The 19,347-nt window shown below is 38.7% G+C and overlaps 2 protein-coding genes and 8 non-coding genes across 10 annotated transcripts; 9 read left to right on the top strand and 1 right to left on the bottom strand.

The window, feature by feature from the left end:
- Positions 1-1,803: 1,803 nt before the first annotated feature.
- Positions 1,804-4,097, bottom strand: timm10b (translocase of inner mitochondrial membrane 10B). The gene is made up of 3 exons (XM_022762635.1): positions 3,839-4,097; positions 3,648-3,743; positions 1,804-3,140 (listed from the first exon to the last, which is right to left on the bottom strand). The coding sequence occupies exons 1-3, from the start codon at positions 3,863-3,865 to the stop codon at positions 2,484-2,486; spliced, it is 780 nt and encodes a 259-aa protein (XP_022618356.1). The 5' UTR covers positions 3,866-4,097; the 3' UTR covers positions 1,804-2,483.
- Positions 4,098-6,416: 2,319 nt separating this feature from the next.
- Positions 6,417-13,626, top strand: LOC111234513 (hepatocyte cell adhesion molecule-like). The gene is made up of 7 exons (XM_022762655.1): positions 6,417-6,581; positions 8,123-8,464; positions 10,467-10,748; positions 11,556-11,649; positions 11,751-11,824; positions 11,977-12,050; positions 12,945-13,626. Exons 1-7 carry the CDS (start codon positions 6,500-6,502, stop codon positions 13,092-13,094), a joined length of 1,098 nt encoding a protein of 365 aa, XP_022618376.1. The 5' UTR covers positions 6,417-6,499; the 3' UTR covers positions 13,095-13,626.
- A 1,505-nt stretch (positions 13,627-15,131) lies between these two features.
- trnay-gua lies at positions 15,132-15,220 on the top strand. The gene is given in 2 exon segments: positions 15,132-15,168; positions 15,185-15,220. It is a non-coding gene; the product is annotated as a tRNA-Tyr (tRNA).
- Positions 15,221-15,668: 448 nt separating this feature from the next.
- Positions 15,669-15,757, top strand: trnay-gua. The gene is given in 2 exon segments: positions 15,669-15,705; positions 15,722-15,757. It is a non-coding gene; the product is annotated as a tRNA-Tyr (tRNA).
- A 459-nt stretch (positions 15,758-16,216) lies between these two features.
- Positions 16,217-16,305, top strand: trnay-gua. Its single transcript is given in 2 exon segments — positions 16,217-16,253; positions 16,270-16,305. It is a non-coding gene; the product is annotated as a tRNA-Tyr (tRNA).
- Positions 16,306-16,764: 459 nt separating this feature from the next.
- trnay-gua lies at positions 16,765-16,853 on the top strand. Its single transcript is given in 2 exon segments — positions 16,765-16,801; positions 16,818-16,853. It is a non-coding gene; the product is annotated as a tRNA-Tyr (tRNA).
- A 459-nt stretch (positions 16,854-17,312) lies between these two features.
- Positions 17,313-17,401, top strand: trnay-gua. Its single transcript is given in 2 exon segments — positions 17,313-17,349; positions 17,366-17,401. It is a non-coding gene; the product is annotated as a tRNA-Tyr (tRNA).
- Positions 17,402-17,860: 459 nt separating this feature from the next.
- On the top strand, positions 17,861-17,949 carry trnay-gua. Its single transcript is given in 2 exon segments — positions 17,861-17,897; positions 17,914-17,949. It is a non-coding gene; the product is annotated as a tRNA-Tyr (tRNA).
- Positions 17,950-18,408: 459 nt separating this feature from the next.
- Positions 18,409-18,497, top strand: trnay-gua. The gene is given in 2 exon segments: positions 18,409-18,445; positions 18,462-18,497. It is a non-coding gene; the product is annotated as a tRNA-Tyr (tRNA).
- A 459-nt stretch (positions 18,498-18,956) lies between these two features.
- Positions 18,957-19,045, top strand: trnay-gua. Its single transcript is given in 2 exon segments — positions 18,957-18,993; positions 19,010-19,045. It is a non-coding gene; the product is annotated as a tRNA-Tyr (tRNA).
- The last annotated feature ends 302 nt before the right edge of the window (positions 19,046-19,347 follow it).

Here is a 19,347-nt window from a genome sequence, read left to right as displayed (position 1 = left end):
AAGCATAAATTTAAGACTATGATGTATCAAAAGGCAAATTTAAATTCTAAAAACATTTTATTTTTCTAAATATATGAAAAAATAAAACTAATGAAGACACATGAATATAAAGGAAGGAAAATCAACAAGAATTAAAGTCTTTTTATTATTATTTGTTTTCCTGTAATATCTGCCTATCTGTGATAAATTCATAGCCTATACTGGGGCCTGACTGATGCTGATACCAATATCAAAATCTAAGAGTTTAAAATCTAGTGACACACATTGCTCACATTTTTCTATTTCTCTTTTCCTTTTACAAAAACACTTTTGATGAGGCACCTTAAAACTGTGGTTTGGCTTATAAAGAATTCTGACCAAGATAGGTGTTGACATGTTTAATTTGTCATAGTAAGAAAAGCACAGGTGTAACTAGTAACATTAACGATGGGTCTGTTCTTTAAGTGTTTTGCCTTCATTAATTTGATTATGTACACCTGTGCATTTCCTACTGTGGTATGCTATAATGTTTTCCACGAAAAAGGCCCATGTGTACTGATTAGGAACTGTTGCAGTTGAAAAAATAAACTTGTCAACACTCTGAGTTATTGGTTAGCCTTTATGTTTTATCAGTAATAAATGTTGATTAGAATATAACAACCCTTTTTTCCCAGAAGACTGTGTCACATTGTAACAGTAGGAAAAGCACAGGTGTAAATAATAAAATTAATTTCAAATGAATTCCATTCGCCTTTGCTTCAGTTTCAGGGTCCTGGCGCTGTGTATGCTGGCTCACTGTCTCGGCTCGCTGGGACACTTGATCTATAGGTAATGTTGTTGGTACCACCTGTATTTTTCCTGCTATGACAAAACAAATTATCTAGTGTGAGAAAGGCATGTTCATGTTGAATTGGAGCCTGACCGATACTGGATTTTTGGGCCTGATACTGATATCAAAGTTTGAGAGTTAAAAAACAAAATCAAAACATATATCTGCTGAATCTGCGTTCTTTTAACATAAATACATAACATAAACATCTTTATTAAAGGATACCTTAAATATGGTTATAAAAAAAGCCTTTAAGGACACTTTATAGCCTCTTTGTTGTATTTGCAATATTTGTTATTTACAGTTTAACAAGTTTTATATTTTTGTTACAATTTGTTGTCCTTAGAGTGCATCAATTAACTAAAACAGTACCTCACAAGACTGATTATCAGTGATTCCAAAAGAGACTTTAAAAAGTTTCTGTTTTTTTTTAGTAAAATGACACTTGCAATTCCATGTGCTGCAGAAATTACCAAATCTGTTTTCTTCTACTAGCTGGTTCCTGACAGGAACTGTAAATCTCATTGGCTTCAACTCTACAGCAACAGGGCAGCTAAACATCCTGACTATAATATGACCATATCACCCAAACAATGGTTTGAACCAACCATGTTCATACTTAATCTAAAGGAGACAAATTTCTTCTACAATCCTGGACTGTCACAGCTGTTGGCTGACAGATCACAAAGCTTGTGGTAGAGGAATAAAGCCACCGGGAATACCATTTTAAGATCTCTTACCATGCCTTTGCTGCTGGATTATAGAGAACATAACATGTACAGTGCAAAGACAGGAAATGATGGGAGGAGAGAGAGGTGATAATATGTGACAAAGTCATGAACTGGATTCACACCCACAGCAATGAGAGCATGTGGCATACGCCCCAGCCCACTGCTGTGTTAGGGCATCCGGCAGCAGGAAGGCCTTCAATGTTTGCAAATAACAAATACAACATGTCACTGGGGCATTTAAAATGAAGAAAGCTTGACAAAAGGTATTGAATACTCTTGTTTATTGCTGATAATTACCACTTTTGCTGTTGCTGTGTCAACTTACAAAACAATTATCAGGACTGAGTGTGTTTGGGGAATAATCAGACTGAGCCGTCCAGGCTTTTGAAAGTCCAGACTTAAGTCCAAATGTGATCAAGCTTCCACAATCCAGGTCTGCAGACTGAAGACTGATCACTGTGGAGATCTGACTGGCAATATTCTCACCACTGCACAGACACGCTTATATACACATATTAAAAATTAATTCTTTTTACTGCCTTTCATGACTAAACAACAGAGAGTTTAACACCTGGATTTTTGCCAGTCACAAGTTAGCAGAGTGTACAATGAGGTCTTCATGTTGCTAACTTTGTCAATCACATAATGAAAAACAAAACCTCAAAGACTTTTTAAATTACACTATGAAAACAGATGTAAGGAAAACAAATGTTCACCTTGGAGAGCCTGCAGCTAGAAAAAGTTATATATGACATGACATGATGATATATATAACGGTTAAGTCATTTTATAATTTACGTCAATCCATTAATCAACTATTCTTTTCAGCAATACAGAGAATAACATCATTGTTTGGGACTGCCATTAATGAGCTACTCATCAGATTTATGTTGGTTGTGGTGGGAACAGTTTGACCAGCTGAGACTGACCCGGACTGGGCATCATTACTGGCCTGACAGAGGGGGAACCTCTGGGGCTCTCTCTTGGCCCGACAGGCTCTCTGTGGATTTTGAGACTGTAGGTGCAGCGACTGTCGACACAAGAGCATTTTCTGATAAGGCTGGTTTAGATGGCATAAACACAGGCACTGAGCTAACAGACTCAGTTTGGGAACCAGCTATGGGCGGCTGAGGAAAGCCTGCAGTATAAGATGGTCCATTGTCAGCTTTATTAAGTACTGAAGTATTTATTGTTTCAGTTGCAGGTGTGAGTGGTGCGGCGGCAGATAATTTGGCCGCAGTGGCTGTTGTGGATTTGGACACAGCAGCCTCCAGTTCAACTGGAATATCTAATCCTGCTGGCTTTAAGACTGAGCCATGGGCCTCTGGTCCAACATCAGTCGCTATAGGGGTCAACAGTGCAGGTATTTGTGGGGATGGAGACGAGGTGAAGGGGCTTGGAGACGCAGGTGGGGCCTCTGCGGCAGGAGGCCCTATAGATGCAGAAGTCGCTGCCTCTGCTGCCTTGGCATTCTCTGCAGCCTTGCTCTCCATCTCTTCCATCCGGCGCTGCACCATCCGAGGCATCAGCTGCACATAGGTGCCCATCAGGCGGTGGTTAGACCGAATCAGTTTCCCCGCACAGCTGTCCACACAGCGCTCCTGGACAGGCATCAGAAACCAGAGTTGATAAGTCAGTAACAACAGTATGTGTTCATCATACACTATTTGGCCAAAAGTATGTAGACATGTTCATATGTGGTCTGTTTTTTCTTCTGTGGTTTAGGCCCTTGGTTGCAATCAATGGAAATGTTTACCCCTGTGCCCCATGAACAATGCTACGTCACTAGCCTGCAGAGCCCTGACCTCAACCACATCCAACACCTTTGCCAGACGTTATCACCCAATATCAGTGCCCGACCTCACTAATGCTCCAGTGGCTGAATGGGAGCAATCCCCTGTACAGAGGCTGAGGAGCATATTCATGCCAAAAGTTTAGGACTGAAATGCTCAGCAGTTTCATTAATGGGTGTACTGTCGGGGTGTCCTTATACTTTTGGCCATGTAATATACCAGCAGAGAAAGGGCAGGTTAAGTAAAGATGATGAGACATGCAGCGGGGCAAAACAATCAAAGCAGCAACAGTATATATGTATAATAAGTCTTTACCTCGTCCATGGTGAGGTTTCTGTAGTTGAAGTTGCTGGTGCATCGCTGGAAGCAGATTTCAGTCATGCGGTTGTAAACCAGAAGAAAATCCCGCAGCTGCAAGAGACACATCCAGTCAAGCTCACTATCAAACGTGTGTTCACCTGCAATTAAACTGAATGTAGCTGTCAGTGAATGCGAGAGTGACTTACATTTCTCAGTTGTTGGTCAGGATCCATTGCGATTCCGTCTGAAGCTAAAATGCTAACATGAGCAGGCTAGTTAATGAATCAGCTAAGTCAGATTCTTCCCGATTCTGAGCTGTCTGAGGTGAACGAAGGCACAGTCCCGCAAGATGTAATTTACATGCCAACTTTCACGTATAACTACAAGCAACCAGGCATGAACAGATTCAGGTAGTGGATTAAGCTGGCATGACATTCACATGTTCCCTGACACCGATGAAGTCAGCTTCCGATTCGTAGTTTCCGATTCGGCAGTTAAGGCAAGGTTAAAGGGGAAGTTAAGGGAAATTTAAGACACACTGCTGAGCCACCGATCAGTGTCATGCACCTCTTACTATCGTGGAGGCGCGTTAGACCTTATAGGTAAACCCTTAACGCTGTCTGAAACCCACTGTCAAATTTGGAGATTTCACTTTTCTTTTTTTCTTTTTTTTTAACATCTAGACCACATCAGACCAAGTCCAGATTAAGAACCACTACATTTAGACTGGTCAAATAGTTTCCTTTACTTTCACACAGGTATCACATAGTAAATATGGTTTGTAAAACATCTAACACAAGTACAGATTTCACTAGGGAGCCGCAATTGTTCCTGTCATGTAGTCAAACTCATGTCTCAGTCAAATTTGTTTTTATTGTGTCGACTCATTCCCTGTGTGAGAATATGCACAGAAGGAGAGTACGAAATTCAGATATAGGTAATGTAGGCAAAAAATCTATGGAGCGAGTACTGTGACCAGCTCTCATACCAAGTAGCATCTATAATATAGAGACGTAAACAGACTGCAGAAAATAGAGCTATTTTATATATTTATTTTATTTATATACTTTTTTGCATCTCAAATTGCAGCTAACTAACTAACTAACTCAAATGATAACCTTTTATTCAAGTTTAATTTACCTAAAATATTTAACACTATTTCACAACAATAAGAGGTGTAGAAAAACAGAGCATCAGCACTGCAACTCAGGTTTCCCTTAACTTTCCCCTTAAATCTGAATCGGAAGCGGACTTCAGCGTCGTTGCTCGCTGCCATGTTTGTAACGAAGATCGTCTATGCTGTGAAGAGGCGTCACTCACAGAAAAAACTTCCACTTCCGGTTTGTAGAATTTTAGTTGTATTAAGTAATAAGATATAGAAAGATAAACATGTATATAAATAATAATGTACATGAAGTTTAGAAAACGTACAGTTTATATTACTGTTTTGAAGACATTTCAAGATACCGCTTGAATATAAAAGCTCACTAACAAATTTTTAACCCTCAAAGTTTGGACTCTTGATTCCAGCCAAACAAAGATAGTAGCAGTCCTTCAGTTTATTAATCTCATTTTTAATTGTATTGTCATTGATTCATTATATGTTTACTCAGCAGTATTCACCAATGGATGCCTACAAGAGGAGTTATAGTTGTTAACAAATCATTTATGTCTGCTTACATCTACATCATAGTCTGTAAACTATTCGTTACACGTTTATATACTGATTATAAATGATGAATATAGGGACTTAAAATGTTACTAAATATCTCACCATCTATTAGATGGATTGCCATGAAAGTTTTTATAAACATTCATGGTCCCCAGATGTTGAACCCTACTCGTTTGCCAGCAGCAGATTGACATTTTTGGATTTTAGTGAAATATAAATATTCATAATGCCTACAAAAATGTATCCCCCTGACTGGGGTCATCCCCTGATTTTTAATTTAGCACCACCATAAGACTGACATTTGTGGTTTGCACAGGTGCATGTGGGTGATGCAATAAACATTCCTGCCTACATTGTTAATGCAGTAATTTGCCGGCAATTTGCACACAGTCCACCTGGTTGTTCAACAGTTTGGTTCAAGACAGACAGACACTGATTGTATGTAAAGATACTATACCTTGGCAAATACTGACCAAATTGCCAACATGGACAGCCACTGTTCCCAGAGTATGATTGCTAATATTCTTCTCTATTACCTATCCACCAGCAGCATGACAAAATTTCCCTTTGAGCAACCCTTAAGTCCATGACAGTCTCTCGAAAGGTAATGGCTAGTTTCTCTTGACATTAGTTTTATATATTCATGGTCCCCAAAGTTTTATTTCTACAATTTTTTGCAAATTATTGACCTTTCCTCTAACACCAAGAATAGACTAAATTATTAGCTGGTGCATGAGAAATATCAGTCCTATGGATCTGATTGCCATGATATTTAGTGCTGGTTCCCAGAGGATGAACTCTTTCTTCTTTATTTACCTCACATCCTCTTGTGCCAGCCTCAGTTATACTTTACAAGTTCAGCTCCACCACTGGTAAGGCTGAAAAACAAGTAAATTGTGTTTATTTAAACAACACTGATGCATATATAGACACTGAAGCAGCTCATGACTGTGTAAAAGCTTTTGTTTATGAATACATCAGATACTGTTGCAACAAAAACATAAAGCTAAGTAAACAAATAATACAAAACGGACATCCAGACACATGCACTTTTGTCCAGTTTCTGCAGCGGTTTTTGAGAACAGCATGTACTCAGTCCCTACAGAGACTGAATGAGTAACTGTGTGCTCCCGTCCTGCCCAGAGTCACAGATTATGCTGGTTGTCTGGGAGGAAAACAAAGCTTGACACCCAAGATGAAGGCAGAGAAGGATTCTCCAAAAGCCAGAACGATTTCTCAAATTTTATTGTTGATGTTTCTTGGATTCTTCAATTCAGGTATGTCATGTTTTCTACTTTAGAATTTGCTGTAAAACTGCTTTAAAATTTGCTTTTGTAATGCACCATCTATGTGATGTTATGCTAAGTAGATCACATAGTTTTGCCTCACAGTGGTCTGATGTTTCACTTGCATGTTTATGAAATGTTTCTGGAAGATTGTGTAACAATTAAGATCACACATTGTTTACAATGTAGCAGATAGGTAACAAGTGATAATCTAAGTCTGATTACTGTTTTAATTTTTTGTTTTAGTATGAGCGAATCAAAAAACAAAAATACAATTTGCAGGTATAATTTTGCTTTGACACAATATGATATCACCAGAGGTTTGTGTTAACTACTGTATTGTTTTTATTGCATAATATTGTAACATGTTCAATGTCATCGTAAATAACAGTGTCAGAAAAAAATTGACAATGCTGTGAAAACTGAACATTAGAGACATCACAAAGGTAGTATTTGTTGTTGGGGTATTTGATTGCATCAGACTATGTGGGTGCTTTTACAGTCTTGTGCCCACCCTTTGTAAGTAATACAGTAATTGTGCCTACAGGCTGTACAAGAACAAGTGTTTTCAGATGTTTAGTTATTTTCAACTGTGGCTGTGTCTCATCCCTGTCCTGCTATTGTTGTGGCTAGCACCAGAGTCACTGAGCTGCTCTGTTTCTGCAAGGCTAGCATGGCATCTGGATTGCTCCCAGTGCTCTTTTCATGAACTGCCAAGAAGGAAATTTGAACAAACAATCCTCACTTTTGTTGGCTCATGCTCGCCCATCCCAAGGACTGACAGCTGTTACCATGGTAATGTGGATCTGCCATGCAAACTGGCCCCAGTACACAGCAGTGATGGGGTGTGATGCCCACACTAGCTTTCAGTTAACTACTGTATCACTCCCTGTAGTTGAAAAAACAAAAACACTTACTGTATATGCACAGCAAAATGAGGACTATTTACATCTTGCCTGTATGTAGGAAAAATGTCAATAATGATTATTCATGTTATTGCAATAGACAGCAGTATCCCTATAGGGCTCCTGAATTGTATTACATTATACTAAAAGGGTTTTTCTACAATTTTGTCCACCCTGTAAACAGAACACCTCTCTATACAGTGCCATACAGTGCCAACAGCACCACAAATGAATCCTCCAAAATGATCAATTAGTTTCAACATAAACTGAACTGGCAGGAATGTATTGCTGATTTATTGCTATATTGGACTGCATTAGTTTTAGCTAGGTGTTCCTCATGAATTGGCAACTGATATTGTATGTTATATACAGTAGTTTGACAACCATCCTTAAAAACTTTCATCTCTTTTTTTGTCTTCATTGCTTCTAAAGTTATTGCTCTGCATTTATAGGGCAGAGTTAAGTAAAGATGCAGCAGGGTGATGGGGATTTGTGAAAACTCCTATCAGTATAAGAGGTTAAAACTGTGGTATTATTCAATTTGTAGAAGTTAAGATATATTGGAATTATGTGGATTTGAGGAAAGAAAATCTAACACAGCAATCTCTCTTCCATGTCTCTATCCAGGTGAGGTGCTGGCAGTAAATATGACTATCCCCAACACTCTCATTAAAGGTACAGTAGGAGGGGAGGCCCTTCTGTCTGTCCGCTACAGCAGTTTCAGCCTAGACCTGCCAGTCATCAAGTGGCAGCTCCAGAGGGAAAAGTCTGTCACTGTCGTCCAGTCGATTGGAACTGACATCATTGGCACCCTGAGGCCTGAGTACCGTGACCGAATTCTGGTGTTTGAGAATGGGACTCTGCTTCTCCACAACCTCAGATTCTCTGATGACGGAACTTATGACGTGGAGATCTCCATCACAGATGATACCTTTACAGGAGAGGGCAGCATCACACTCACTGTGGATGGTAGGAGGACATGTTCTATTGTATTATTCTGTACAGGTAATTCCAGGGTAAGATCACATTAGGCTCAAGTCCAACTTAAGTCCCAAGTTTGATGATTGTTGGCTTGACTACATATTTTCTTATCTTTGAAAAGCTACCCTACCTGACAGATTTAAAGGCCTTATATATATACACATACAGGTGTCACTTTGGCACTGCTACGAATTATATGAGGACTCTGGACCATGTGCACCATGTGCACCTCCATGCACTTCTTATGTGCTTGTTATGTACAAGATAGGACAGGAAAACCCAGTTGAATGGAGCGCAGGCAGCTCGCGAGGTAACAGATATGGAAACAAGTATCTTGTGGAGATGCATATTTTTTTCCCACAGCTTTTAAGTGGTGGCAGAGACACTACAGAACATTGTGTAATCAGATTCAGCCACCACAAGCAATGTGAAATATGTGGTTTTTGGTATGTTGTTTATGCTGTTAGTACATGTGGTATTTTGTTTACTTGTCACACAGAGCAATTGATTGAAGTCAGCATAAGGCACAAGTGCCTGTTTTGCATGTAGGACTGAAATGGAGGACAAACTAAACACAGTTGGCACAAACCAGCATGTGGCCAGTCAAGTTTGGGAAAGCATGCAAAATCAAGATCAAGATGAACTTTATTGTCATTCAGAATATACAAAAGGAAAAGTGCACAGCAGAGTGAAATGATGTTGGCTCACAAATATAGAAATAGGAAAATAAGCACTGTATATGGAAAATACTTTCATGTTGCAGCTCCGTGGTGATAAATGTCAATCACACTAGCATGTGAAGGAGATGTCAGCCAAACATAGACTGTGCAAGTTCACACAGTCCAGCCAGCAGTTATAGTAGAAGCTGCAAAGCTGGCCCTGGCAACTTGCTTGAAGGCACTACCGTCCATGTTAATACCCCGTGTATTAGGGCCTCTTGTGGCTCATGCTCACCTCTAACCTCTCCAACAGAGACAGATCTTCAATTGCCAGCTTGACAGTCAAAGGGGTTCGTGTAAAACACCTCCTAATATGTTGCAGTTCAGTGATCTATGTCATAGTGAAAGAATGGCATCAGCCCTGCCCACATAGAAGCCTGAGTGAAGGTCACCTGTATCCTGGAGAAGAGTAGGAGGGGGAAATAACGTTCCACAGGAGCCAATGTGTCAAGGAGACCGTTTCTTCCTACTCTACTGCAGAGAATACAAACCCCTGTTAAAAAAGGCTCTTAGGAGCCGTCTACAATACATTAATATGCTATGTTTCCATCAGCCTGCATTACCTCAATATAATTATTCATAACATTTTTATCAATTTCGATAACATTGTACTACAATTGTAGTTGTACTTTCACACTTGGGACTTTCAGGATCGTCAAGACTTGTGTTTGACTTGCAAAACAAAACAAAAAAACAAATGTTCTTCTTTATATCCCACAGTCCAACATGTAAATTCATCGCACTCCAGTCTAAAGCCACACCAATAAAACAGCCAGGTTGATACTATCGGTTGATATTAGCTTATCATAGATTAATTGTTATCGGCATATATGTTCGGCGTTAGTAGCAAGAAATTGCATGTTTTTGATTAAAGGCTGAATTGACGTCATGCTTGAAGAAAGGTAAGACATAACAAATATTGGACTTACCTTCATCAGGCAGACAGAAACATAACTGTAAATTCATGGTAATTTTGCTATGTGCCTGCTCGATATGTGTATTAGTAATTACTTGTATTAGTAAGCAATTAGTAATTGGGCCCAAGCACCGAATGGTGTGAGGACCCAAATAGCTCTGTTTTGATTGTGTTTGCATCTTGTTTCTGTTTTCAATTTCATCTGGTTTGTGAAATGTTTTCTTGTGAAATTGTTTTGGTTGCTGTAATGTGGCTTAGACCTAAAGGTTACCATATATACTACATAGAAAACAGCATGCTTACTTGACTTTTTTTGTCTATTTAAACTATTGTATTTACTGTCACCTATATCCAGAACCTATTTCCAGGCCCTATATCCACATGGAGTCTTCATCAGTACTGGAGCTCAGCGAAAACGTCATCCTCAACTGCTCCCATGAAAATGGAACCAGGACTACATACAGGTGGTTCAAAGGTGGAAAGCCTCAGACCAATGAAACAAGATTTGTATTGTCACCTGACCAGAAGCTCTTGACCATCACACGGGTGTTGATGGCAGATGATGATATCTACAGCTGCGCAGTGGAGAATCCCGTGGGCAATATGTCAAGCCTACCTATCAGATTGACCGTCTACAGTATGTGATACTACCTTTGTTATTTGTTACAGTGCCAGCAAGAGCTAAACCCATCATGCTAGACATAGTGACATGGGCAGCAGGAGGTTGATCTGTTTATATGCAGTTTATCAGACAGAAGAGCAATCAGAGAGAAAAACTTCTTCATGAAAACATATTCTATCAACAATTCAATAAGATCTGAACGTTAAAATAGTAATTAATTATAACTAGAAAAGGCAGTTTCTCCTACATAATTAATAGTTTCTGTAGGACAGACATTTGACACAATTAGTATACTTTAACTATGTACCCGTAACCTAATACACAAATACATGATATATCCACAATATGTAATAAAGTCTTGTGGATTCTGAAACTAAGTTTGGGCAAATAACCACAAATAAACATATAATTTAAGTAACATCCAGACAATAAAACTATTTCAGCTATTTTAAAATTGCTGATGGCAACGCTCAATGAAAAGTTAAGGGATCATTTCAGATTACTTATTATTCTGACGGTGACCATGAAGGTCTGTAGCAGAGATCAAAATTACTTCTAACAAATGTATTGAATGCATTTCCTTATAAAACAAAGCAAATTTCAGAAAAACAAAATTTCATCCACCCAGTAGTTGTTGAGATATTTTAGCATGAACCAAAGTGGTGGACTGGTCAACTGACCTAGCATTGCTAAACCTAGCTTTACTACCAGAATTTGCAATTATATTTCAACAATCATACTATATAATATTCTTTCTTGCATGTTCCCATGTTGTTCTGCTCACTGTTAATATGCATTAGCTGTTATCCTGACCCCTACCAGGAAGAAGTTCCCTTTATATCATTCTTTCCACTGGAGGTATCTTCCTCCTCATCACCTTGGTAACAGTATGTGCCTGCTGGACGCCTTCCAAAAAGTAAGAATTACTATTAATTACTATCATGCCTCAATAGTGTGAGACTGATTTTAGAATGGCCAGATTTTAGAAATGCATTGATAACGTTTTGTCTTTGTTAGGCCAAAACATCCACCTAGAAAACCTCTCTCCAGGTTTTATGACCGTTCTCATCGCTCACCAATCAATACAAGAGGTATGGTATTGCTATATTTAAACAATATTCCACTGTACTGATAGTTAATCAAAAAAGTGATCAGCTACTCTAACATGAGGCTGGAGTAATCCCCATGAAGAAATCAGACTATGTGTATGATAGACTGTCCAATGTTTTATTCTTTGCCACAGATGATGTGCTTCCAAAAATGACAGAGCATAATGGAATAAATGCAGTTACTTCGCTTTACATCCTGCAGCAAAAGGTAAGACTCTCATCATCACTCTAATTTTATTAGATTCTGTGACTCACAAAAGGTAGCTGGACTAAAAATCTGCTGCAACTTTAGCTTTCCCTGGAGGGTGTGATGATCATTACACCCCACATAACAAACAGCAGAGTGACATCTTTTCTTTTCATACAGCATTATCAATAGTGGAACTAAAAATGCAAAGGTTTTCCTAAAGGTGGTAATACAGTTAATACCACAGGGTTATCCTTCTGGGAGCAGAAATGTGTTCAGGAAATTTCAGCGCATGGCAATCTAGTAATAATTTGATACTGAATCTTTTGTCCCTGTGAACCTTGTTCACTTGCTGTTTTGCCACAACAGTCCAAATGACAGAATATCTGGGTCTCCTTCAGTTATTAAGAGTTCTCAGAGTGATCATAAAGAGCATCAGTAAGAGCTTTGTTGTTGCAGTATTCCTCCTCTTCTATCACTTCCTCTTATTAGCAGTGAGGAAAAATATGAGGCACCAAATGGAACAAATGCAACATTAACTATACTATACAGGCTCCACATAAATCACTACGCTTTTACATTACACTATGCCAAATAGTAAAGAACATGCATAATCATTGACAGATTTCCACACAGATAAGAAAACACAGTTACAAATAGAAAGTAGGGCAATTAATAATAGTCGTATGTACATACACAACAGCAAATATTCCAAATGAGTTGTCTCTTCAACTGCAGAAAACAGTCCAACTTAGTCCCTTAAATGCTCCAACCTAATTGGCTGTTGCAGATAGGTGATAATTGAGACTGTGAATTTCTAGGAGCTTTTTCCACAAGATAAATGTTATTATTTTATATTAAATTATCTTTGTTTAGCAGAGAATGTATTTCAGCAGAAGGCGTCTTGTTTTGCAGGATCCCTCCATGGATGACTCATCCAGCAACAGTATTGGATCTCCTTCTGAACTTGACAACCCACCATGCTACACCAGTTACCCCAAGTACACCGCTTCTCTTACCCAGTCTCCTGGGTCCCCTACCTGCTCCACCCATAGGTACACCTGAAAGCTCATCGGTTTAAACTCTCCACGTCACAGCAAATGGGAGGTCAGACCGTCCTACTGTATACTTCTCCCGATGGCAACTTCCTGCAAATCCGCACGGAGTTTGGAAAAGATCTCTAAACTATTTTCTGGGGCTTTACAATGTCATTACTGCCTGTCGATATTATCAAAGTAAACCATGACTTAAATAGCAGTTGCTTTGAAGGTTAAAAGCACAGCCTGTAGGGAAATGTGAATGGAGCATGATATCAGACATGTTTTTAAATGGCTTTGAAGTCTGTATCTGTGTTCACCACACACCACTACTGTCATTGGTTACAGGAATTAGAAAACCTGAACTTTGAGAAATGGCAAGTAGTCTTCATGAAGCTTAGGTTGGGTTGGTAAGATGTAACTGTCAAACTGCTGTGTAATGAAGAGAAGTTCAATTAGATGGCAAACACACTTGCCCCACGCATACTTCTCTTTATGCTTTACTGTCATTTCAAAATCATCACCACACAAGATGAGATTTGTTGTTTATAAAGCTTAAATGTGAAAAGATTATTGACAAATTTTGTAAAAAAAAAAAAAAAAAAAAGAAAAAAAAAGAAACCTTAACCCTTAGAAATGCTACTCTGTTACAGTGTTATGTGATATTTTCTGTAATGTTCAATGAAATCCAGTAGTTACTTTGTAATATTTTGTCATTACTATTTTAGTTCTACTAGATGATTCAATAGCATTTTAATTGAGAGGAAAGACAACGTCATGTTGAAGGAGGGGCCATGGTAAATTTTATACAAACTTTAATAAAAAGGTGAAATTCTCAAAACAAAGAGTGAGAAGAATGTTTCTTTTCAAATATGTATCTGTGACATATGGATTATCAATCTTCTGCATGAGCAGGGCCTATAGGGAAATGTCCAGCCCAGATTATTGGCAAATTAAAGGAGAACCACAGACTGGAGGATATCAAAGCTAACATAACATCAACATACAGATCCATTTTAAAAATGGATTTCACTAAAAAGGTTAGAAAAACTATTTGATTAGTTGTATTGTGAACTGATTTACAAGGTGTGTAGCTGCCATAAGAGAGAGTTATGCATTTTTAAGTTCATTTAATTAATTAATTATATTTTAATTTGATTTAAAATATAAGAATAATTTACGTTTTAAAATAGAGGATTTTTTTTGTTATATAATATTAATAGTTAAAAACATACTCAAAATACATATAAGAATAAATATTTAAAAGGACATGTTTGGTGTTTCATAGGAACTAAGGTTTTAGTGTTGCATGGGGTGGGGTTTGTTATTGTTGTTGCACCCCATGGTCAGCATGTGAGGTAGCGGGTGTGTCGGATTCGATGGAGAGAGTGACTTAAGTTTCATTTCAAGAAGACGAATTAGTGAAGATCTTTCAAGGGTGAAGATTACTTTCTTACTGCACTTTTTTAAGATAACGCGGCCATTGAGGTATGGAACTTCATTTTGTGTTTCTGTATAATGTTTGCATATTGATTATTAATGATCGCAGCGCGATAGTCCGCCTGCATTTCATTTATCATTAACAAGTAAATTAGTCGCTAATTTAACCGCGTGTGGCCTTTACAGTTGAAAAATTGTGTAACATAAATGATGTTTGTATTACTTTTGTTTATGTGATTGTTCTCAATGAGAATGCTTGATATTATTATACTGTGCTAATTAATGATTTATGTATTTTATTTATTCAATTCTCACAATATTTTGACAACATGGATGTCCAAAATAGATGTCTGTCACCCAAAGAACGCCTTCTGCTTGTGTTTCAAATTGAGTAGAGTAACAAAATGCTTCACATAAAGAAATAAGATATGTTGTAGTTGACATGTATCCAGTCAAAAGTCATGTCAGTCCAAAGACATCATGAGTAAATGTCAAACACAGAAAAAGAACAAGAAACTTGGCTTTCTGCCTTGATTCACTCCCCATAATTTTAGCTCTTTAAAAAGCATAGGTTTGTTAATTTTCTGTTTCAGGCAAAAACTGACCAATTCAGCAATGTGCTGCTCCTTTGATAGCTCAGTTGGTAGAGCGGAGGACTGTAGGTTCACAGTGGCAGTTATCCTTAGGTCGCTGGTTCAGCTCCGGCTCGAAGGATGTGATTTTCATTTGGAACTCTTCAGATCACATGGATATGTAGAAAGTCGTAGTCTGAGATGTAGGTTTCAACCATAGATTGGTTCAACCGAAAAAGAGTCTTTACGTTCTAAGGTGAACAACTCCCTGTAATTAAATGTAAAGATGAATGTAAACACAATTGTTTTCAGAGCCATCTGTTTAGTTTCAATGATTGATTTGCTAAACCAAAACGAAAAGATCCTCCACCCTTGGAACTACATTAATTGGCTGACTTCAAAGTTGGGGTGTAGACAACATAGTCTAGGGAACGTCATGTGTCATCATGAGTGAATGTCAAACAAAGAAATAGAACAAGAAACTAGGCCTTTTGCCTTGATCCACTCCTCATAATTTTGGCTCTTGAAAAGCATAGTTTTGTTAATCTTCTGTATCACCGAAAAACTGAACACTTGAGCAATGAGTTGCTCCTTCGATAGCTCAGCTGGTAGAGCGGAGGACTGTAGGTTCACAGTGGCAGTTATCCTTAGGTCGCTGGTTCAACTCCGGCTCGAAGGATGTGCTTTTCGTTAGGGTTGTTCTGAACTCTTCACATCACATGGATATGTAGAAAGTCGTAGTCAGAGATGTAGGTTTCAACCAAAGATTGGTTCAACCGAAAAAGAGTCTTCACGTTCTGACATGAACAACTCCCTGTAATGTAAATGTAAAGATGAATGTAAACACAATTGTTTTCAGAGCCATCCATTTGGTTTCAATGATTGATTTGCTAAACCAAAACGAAAAGATCCTCCAACCTTGGAACTACATTAATTGGCTGACCTCAAAGTTGGGGTGTAGACAACATAGTCTAGGGGACGCCATGTGTCATCATGAGTGAATGTCAAACAAAGAAATAGAATAAAAAATTTAGCCTTTTGCCTTGATCCACTCCCCATAATTTTGGCTCTTTGAAAAGCATAGTTTTGTTAATCTTCTGTTTCACCGAAAAACTGAATAATTGAGCAATGAGCTGCTCCTTCGATAGCTCAGCTGGTAGAGTGGAGGACTGTAGGTTCACAGTGGCAGTTATCCTTAGGTCGCTGGTTCAACTCCGGCTCGAAGGATGTGCTTTTCGTTAGTGTCGTTCTGAATTCTTCACATCACATGGATATGTAGAAAGTCGTAGTCAGAGATGTAGGTTTCAACTATAGATTGGTTCAACCGAAAAAGAGTCTTCACGTTCTTACATGAACAACTCCCTGTAATGTAAATGTAAAGATGAATGTAAACACAATTGTTTTCAGAGCCATCCATTTGGTTTCAATGATTGATTTGCTAAACCAAAACGAAAAGATCCTCCACCCTTGGAACTACATTAATTGGCTGACCTCAAAGTTGGGGTGTAGACAACATAGTCTAGGGGACGTCATGTGTCATCATGAGTGAATGTCAAACAAAGAAATAGAACAAAAAATTTAGCCTTTTGCCTTGATCCACTCCCCATAATTTTGGCTCTTTGAAAAGCATAGTTTCGTTAATCTTCTGTTTCACCCAAAAACTGAACACTTGAGCAATGAGCTGCTCCTTCGATAGCTCAGCTGGTAGAGCGGAGGACTGTAGGTTCACAGTGGCAGTTATCCTTAGGTCGCTGGTTCAACTCCGGCTCGAAGGATGTGCTTTTCGTTAGGGTCGTTCTGAATTCTTCACATCACATGGATATGTAGAAAGTCGTAGTCAGAGATGTAGGTTTCAACTATAGATTGGTTCAACCGAAAAAGAGTCTTCACGTTCTTACATGAACAACTCCCTGTAATGTAAATGTAAAGATGAATGTAAACACAATTGTTTTCAGAGCCATCCATTTGGTTTCAATGATTGATTTGCTAAACCAAAACGAAAAGATCCTCCACCCTTGGAACTACATTAATTGGCTGACCTCAAAGTTGGGGTGTAGACAACATAGTCTAGGGGACGTCATGTGTCATCATGAGTGAATGTCAAACAAAGAAATAGAACAAAAAATTTAGCCTTTTGCCTTGATCCACTCCCCATAATTTTGGCTCTTTGAAAAGCATAGTTTCGTTAATCTTCTGTTTCACCCAAAAACTGAACACTTGAGCAATGAGCTGCTCCTTCGATAGCTCAGCTGGTAGAGCGGAGGACTGTAGGTTCACAGTGGCAGTTATCCTTAGGTCGCTGGTTCAACTCCGGCTCGAAGGATGTGCTTTTCGTTAGGGTCGTTCTGAATTCTTCACATCACATGGATATGTAGAAAGTCGTAGTCAGAGATGTAGGTTTCAACTATAGATTGGTTCAACCGAAAAAGAGTCTTCACGTTCTTACATGAACAACTCCCTGTAATGTAAATGTAAAGATGAATGTAAACACAATTGTTTTCAGAGCCATCCATTTGGTTTCAATGATTGATTTGCTAAACCAAAACGAAAAGATCCTCCACCCTTGGAACTACATTAATTGGCTGACCTCAAAGTTGGGGTGTAGACAACATAGTCTAGGGGACGTCATGTGTCATCATGAGTGAATGTCAAACAAAGAAATAGAACAAAAAATTTAGCCTTTTGCCTTGATCCACTCCCCATAATTTTGGCTCTTTGAAAAGCATAGTTTCGTTAATCTTCTGTTTCACCCAAAAACTGAACACTTGAGCAATGAGCTGCTCCTTCGATAGCTCAGCTGGTAGAGCGGAGGACTGTAGGTTCACAGTGGCAGTTATCCTTAGGTCGCTGGTTCAACTCCGGCTCGAAGGATGTGCTTTTCGTTAGGGTCGTTCTGAATTCTTCACATCACATGGATATGTAGAAAGTCGTAGTCAGAGATGTAGGTTTCAACTATAGATTGGTTCAACCGAAAAAGAGTCTTCACGTTCTTACATGAACAACTCCCTGTAATGTAAATGTAAAGATGAATGTAAACACAATTGTTTTCAGAGCCATCCATTTGGTTTCAATGATTGATTTGCTAAACCAAAACGAAAAGATCCTCCACCCTTGGAACTACATTAATTGGCTGACCTCAAAGTTGGGGTGTAGACAACATAGTCTAGGGGACGTCATGTGTCATCATGAGTGAATGTCAAACAAAGAAATAGAACAAAAAATTTAGCCTTTTGCCTTGATCCACTCCCCATAATTTTGGCTCTTTGAAAAGCATAGTTTCGTTAATCTTCTGTTTCACCCAAAAACTGAACACTTGAGCAATGAGCTGCTCCTTCGATAGCTCAGCTGGTAGAGCGGAGGACTGTAGGTTCACAGTGGCAGTTATCCTTAGGTCGCTGGTTCAACTCCGGCTCGAAGGATGTGCTTTTCGTTAGGGTCGTTCTGAATTCTTCACATCACATGGATATGTAGAAAGTCGTAGTCAGAGATGTAGGTTTCAACTATAGATTGGTTCAACCGAAAAAGAGTCTTCACGTTCTTACATGAACAACTCCCTGTAATGTAAATGTAAAGATGAATGTAAACACAATTGTTTTCAGAGCCATCCATTTGGTTTCAATGATTGATTTGCTAAACCAAAACGAAAAGATCCTCCACCCTTGGAACTACATTAATTGGCTGACCTCAAAGTTGGGGTGTAGACAACATAGTCTAGGGGACGTCATGTGTCATCATGAGTGAATGTCAAACAAAGAAATAGAACAAAAAATTTAGCCTTTTGCCTTGATCCACTCCCCATAATTTTGGCTCTTTGAAAAGCATAGTTTCGTTAATCTTCTGTTTCACCCAAAAACTGAACACTTGAGCAATGAGCTGCTCCTTCGATAGCTCAGCTGGTAGAGCGGAGGACTGTAGGTTCACAGTGGCAGTTATCCTTAGGTCGCTGGTTCAACTCCGGCTCGAAGGATGTGCTTTTCGTTAGGGTCGTTCTGAATTCTTCACATCACATGGATATGTAGAAAGTCGTAGTCAGAGATGTAGGTTTCAACTATAGATTGGTTCAACCGAAAAAGAGTCTTCACGTTCTTACATGAACAACTCCCTGTAATGTAAATGTAAAGATGAATGTAAACACAATTGTTTTCAGAGCCATCCATTTGGTTTCAATGATTGATTTGCTAAACCAAAACGAAAAGATCCTCCACCCTTGGAACTACATTAATTGGCTGACCTCAAAGTTGGGGTGTAGACAACATAGTCTAGGGGACG

The sequence above is a fragment of the Seriola dumerili genome, unplaced genomic scaffold (genome assembly GCF_002260705.1).
Source record: "Seriola dumerili isolate Sdu_G_001 unplaced genomic scaffold, Sdu_1.0 BDQW01000449.1, whole genome shotgun sequence".
NCBI classification, from domain to species: domain Eukaryota; kingdom Metazoa; phylum Chordata; class Actinopteri; order Carangiformes; family Carangidae; genus Seriola; species Seriola dumerili.
This window is presented reverse-complemented; position numbering and strand designations above follow the sequence as displayed.